This window comes from Agrilus planipennis, unplaced genomic scaffold (genome assembly GCF_000699045.2).
Source record: "Agrilus planipennis isolate EAB-ADULT unplaced genomic scaffold, Apla_2.0 scaffold12, whole genome shotgun sequence".
NCBI lineage: Eukaryota > Metazoa > Arthropoda > Insecta > Coleoptera > Buprestidae > Agrilus > Agrilus planipennis.
In genome coordinates this window covers 1088087-1093136 of record NW_020439003.1, presented here as the reverse complement: position 1 = coordinate 1093136, position 5050 = coordinate 1088087, and the positions used below count along the sequence as shown (strand labels likewise).

At 32.1% G+C, this 5050-nt stretch overlaps 2 protein-coding genes across 2 annotated transcripts in view; one reads left to right on the top strand and one right to left on the bottom strand.

The window, feature by feature from the left end:
• Positions 1-3482, bottom strand: part of LOC108733301 (pinopsin) — a 96151-nt gene extending 92669 nt beyond the window's left edge. The window contains exon 1 of the mRNA XM_025975991.1: positions 3264-3482. The gene's annotated coding sequence lies outside the window, so the exon portion shown is untranslated. The remainder of the gene's footprint in view (positions 1-3263) is intronic.
• Positions 831-5050, top strand: part of LOC112904875 (maltase A1-like) — an 11846-nt gene continuing 7626 nt past the window's right edge. Inside the window, exons 1-2 of the mRNA XM_025975999.1 lie at positions 831-1399; positions 3490-3688. Of these exons, the coding sequence (XP_025831784.1) occupies positions 846-1399; positions 3490-3688 (753 nt within the window). The 5' untranslated portion in view covers positions 831-845. The remainder of the gene's footprint in view (positions 1400-3489; positions 3689-5050) is intronic.

The following is a 5050-nucleotide window of genomic DNA, read 5'->3' as shown; positions in this document are numbered from 1 at the left end:
AAAATAAATAATAGTAATTAAAATATTAGTAAAGCAATACAATATTTGGACTCTAATTGGGCGCAGGCTTAGGAGAATAGTGACTAATATGGTTTTACGCTTTATAACCACTACTGGTTATAATAACAATAAATGTTGGCTGGTAAAATCGATCTAAAAGTTCAGAATGCCCTGTTGAGCCAAGGCACGAAGTTATCATCCCGACTGGGCTCGTATTGGGGTTCAGGCTTGGTCCTGTCGTCCTACCTACCTATAACGTATACGCGCATCATCTAACATCAAAACCCTGACGCGTTTCCAGATATACAACTTAAAAACTGTGTTTATTATTAGATTAGAATATTCTTTGAATGCTATTTTAAGATAAGTTGATGTACAAACAGTATTCCATAAATAACGCTTTTTTAATATTCATAATACTGTAACTTCTCTATTTCCTTTTTGAAACCGATTTATTGTACTATATTTTCAGTTTAATATGCTACTACTGAATATCAGCACAATTTGGTAGGATTCCGTTCTGCGGTCATCTGATGTATAATCTTAATGATGGTACTATTCCGTCACGGATCTTTATCAGACAATAATTATGGTGGTACTATTCCACTTCTCCCCGAAAATAAGTCTAAGGCGGCTTCAAGTTGTTTTGTTATCACTACTGTGAAGATCTCTAAAGCAAATAATTTATCATTATTTGAACTTTTTCATCGTTCTTTTTATATCGAAGTACCGTAGACAGACACGATCTAAATATTTATCTCTACATTTCATCTAATATAAATAGCTTAAAATTGCTCATCACATTACTGTTGTCTATTAGTCTTACAATTGACTATACGTAACTAATGAGTGCGTTAAGAATAGTGATCATTTTTACTACTTTACTAAATAGTTTAATTGAAGCGGAAATTGTTTATAATGGTAGTTCTACAGCCAAAGACGATTGGTGGAAATATGCAACATTCTATCAGATTTATCCTCGATCTTTCAAAGACAGTGACGGCGATGGGATGGGAGACCTGAACGGTATTACTAGTAAATTACAACATCTAGTAAATGCAGGAATAACAGCTGCGTGGCTTTCGCCAATTTTCAAATCTCCTGGGGTCGACGCTGGTTATGATATTAGCGATTTTAGAGATATTGATGAAAAATTCGGAACTATGAGTGATTTTGAGCAGCTTATCAAGACAGCCCATGAACTTGGCCTGAAAATTATTTTAGATTATGTTCCGAATCATACAAGCGATCAACACGTGTGGTTTCAGCTGTCCAAAAATAAAACTGAAGGGTACAAAGACTATTTCATTTGGAAGAAGGGCTATAATTCAACGGCGCCTCCCAACAACTGGGTATGCATAATAATATTTTCAATTTCTTATTTGGAAGTTTATAAATGAGCAGTGTTTGATTATTAAAAGGTAGGGGTATATAAATATCAATTTTATAATTCGTTTATAATTCTTAACCCTGGATAAGAACATTTATCGTCATTACAAAGCGATATTATACATAAGGCTTAAAAACTGGAATTAATACTCTGTATTCAACCATTAACCGACTTCCTTAAACTCTTTTATGCGACATTAGAGCATAAAGTATAAAGTAGTAATTTACACTATAGGATGTATTACTACTTACATTTAGAAAATTTCGTGGGTGCCCTTGATTTTTTTCATGACTCGTTGATTTTTTTTTATTATTGTATTTATTCTCTTTGTATTTTTTTCTGTAAATATTTAAACATTAAATTTAAATTAACAATTACTGATTTGAAACACAGACAGACGCACGAGAGATTCTTAAAGGGTTCCGTTTTTCATTCGGATGTACGGAACCATAATCCGAGAAGCAACAAAAACTTTTCCCCCCATGCATTCAAACTGTAAATGTAAATTTGTATGCACAATATTGTTTTGTTGACTTACCACGTTATGTTCAGTCCATAGACTTCTTATTAATTTTACTGTAATCTACAGTTTTCAAAATTTTAGATTCAGTAATTTCGCAGATAAGGGGAGGAGGGAATGGTCAAATTTCCAAAAAATTTTTAAATAACATTAAAACTATTTATTTTAACATTATAATAAATAAATATATATANCGGGGTATCCCAAGCAAGCGGGATTCTTCAATAACTGGTTTATAGTTGAAGATATCAAAAAAAGTTCCTCACAAAAGTGGTACCATATAAGTGGAAAAAATTTGTAAAAATGAAGTTAGATAGCTTCCATGAAAAACGGGACACTCTGTATAATCAAAAATAATTTTAGGATATGAAGAGACTCATATGGTACCACTTTTGTAAGAAACGTTTCTTGATATCCTCAACTATAAAGCAGTCACTGAGGAAACGCGCTTGCTTGGGACACCCTGTATACGTAAATGATATTTGTCTACTATTAACATTATCGTGTGTATAATAAAACTATCTTTCGAATGAAATATTCTTAAAACTTTATAAGTGGTTATAAGTAGAAAATATAGTAAACAACTTCACTATTCTTAGATTTTTGATTTGTCACTTTATTTTTCAAATTCAGTTAAAGTCGTATATAAAGTTCAAAACATTAAACTGTAAAAATAATATGCATACATCAGATTAACTAGAATCACTAAATAGTGTTCTAGTGTATGGAAGTTTATATATATGTTTGTACCGCACTCGATTGGTCATGACCAAAAACACTTTCGGTACGTGAAATATTGTAAGGGCTTTTCGTTTAGCTTTCACAGGGCTCGGGTTTTGTAAGATTTCTTCAGATATTGTTAAGCGCTTTAAGAGCAATTAGCGGTAATAAATGGTAAAAAAATGAGTTTTTGCCTTGTAACTGAAATCTATGCAGCTGATGATATTATTTCGGAATGAGCTGACTATTAGAATGTCTAATTAAGAACTCTTTAGGCATACTTTTTATAACCATGATGTCTCCATTTAATTGCAACTTGTAATTAAAAATCGCTAATTTAGACATATTTAAGGTGGAACTAAACAATGGATGATCTACATTCGGTATTCATTGTGATTAGTACATTATTACCTTAAAATTTAAACATTTACTGTGTCAATTATGCAGACAAATATTTTCCTAAATGAGATGTCTGAAGTGAAGTGCTAAAAGCACAGCCGACAACAGTTCTAAATCACCCAAATTTAATTCAAGCAATAATAATCCTCATCAATTTTTGACAAAGAATTGACGGTACTTAATATCTATATGCATAACAAAAAAATATAGCAATGTATCAAGCGAACTACTCACGTTAATCTATCTTAGTGGAATATTCAGCATTTGAAGCTCTTCATTTACTTATTCTGAAACAAAAAAGAAATATTAAATAAGTTTCCACTTGTGGTTTCGTTACAATAACTTCCCTATACTGGGAAGCTAGTGTACCGATTGTTTGGACATTTTATAAACTTTCTTTAAAAATAAACTATCCTTAAATATTTGCTGGTCTGATAAAAGCAAACTACATAATTTCCAGGATACTAATGACAGAAGCATGGGAATCAACGAACCTCACCATGATGTTTTACGGAAATGAAACTAATGAGGGAGTGACTTTTCCATTCAACTTCAAATTTATCACAGACTTATCAACTTCAACATCGGCCCAAGATTTAGTAAATGTCATTTTAGAATGGTTGAATAATATGCCAGAAGGAAAAGTTGCAAACTGGGTGGTAAGTACAACCCCTACTTTTAAATACGTAATTATAAAGAAAACACATTCACATTAATTTAATTTCTGTGTTACCTGTACATTGTTTTTTGATGGTCACTCTCTAATAGTTAGTATCATAATAATTGATCTTTTATTAGCTTGGTAACCACGACCAACATCGTATAGCAACACGACTTGGTACTGAGCGGGTCGATGGTTATAATTTAGTTGCTCAATTACTCCCTGGTACTGTTCTTACATACAATGGGGAAGAAATTGGTATGGAAAATGGCGAAGTATCATGGGATGAGGGTCAAGATCCCAGTGCGTGCAATGGTTCACCCTTGGACTTTAATTCCACGAGTAGAGATTTTCAAAGAACGCCATACCAATGGGACAACACTACCAATGCCGGTAAGCACCAATGCTTGGTGATAAAATTCGTATTCATTTTGGGAAAAAAGAATTTTAGACCTTTATATCAGTTATTTATTAGTTACTTAAAATTGATCTTTCAATTCCACGAATCCCTAAAATCCAACACTTGGTCTCTAATATTCCTAATCTGAAGCTTCCTAATTCCAATAGATATTTATTCCTTGACAAAAGCTTTCGATTTCTAAGTCTCCTAATATAGAGTTCCTGATTGTTTATAACACTTTACCACACATATTTTTACAAATGCTCTTGTATACTATTTATTTAAAGGTTTTAATAATGGAAGTAAAACATGGTTGCCGGTGAGCAGTAAATATTTATCATGTAATCTATTAGACCAACGATTCCCTGAAGGCAAAAAAAGTCACTATCATGTTTATAAGAGTGTTGTGGCTCTAAGAAAAAATGAACCGTTTATTACTGGAGAAGTAAGTCTGGCTGCAGTTACGGAAAGCGTTATTGCTTTTACTAGACGATTAGATGGTCATGATGTCTACGCAGTGTTATTCAATTTAGGTGAAAACTCACAAAACGGAAACATAACGGAAAAGTTTCCCCAACTAAATGAGGATTTGGAGGTTGTAATAGCAAGTGCTAGTTCAGCCAGAAATATAGGGTAAGATAACTAACTACACAGTGTGGGACAATATAATTTTCCACAATTATTTTAATTATTAAATAAATTATTATTTGTATTTTCGTTTTTTTTAGCGACAAAATTTCACCTTCCAATTTTGAACTTGCTGCATTTGAAAGTTTGGTCGTCAAGGCTAAAAGTGATGGATCAATTTCCTCTGCTTCGATTATAATTAATGTTATTTTGATTTTGCCAATTATTTTTTATAAAACACTATAATTTTTTGTAGGCAAAGCAACTTCCTCTTGTCAATAAATATCATTTTAGTTTTTACCTGATTTTGATTTCTTCTTTTCATTTACCACA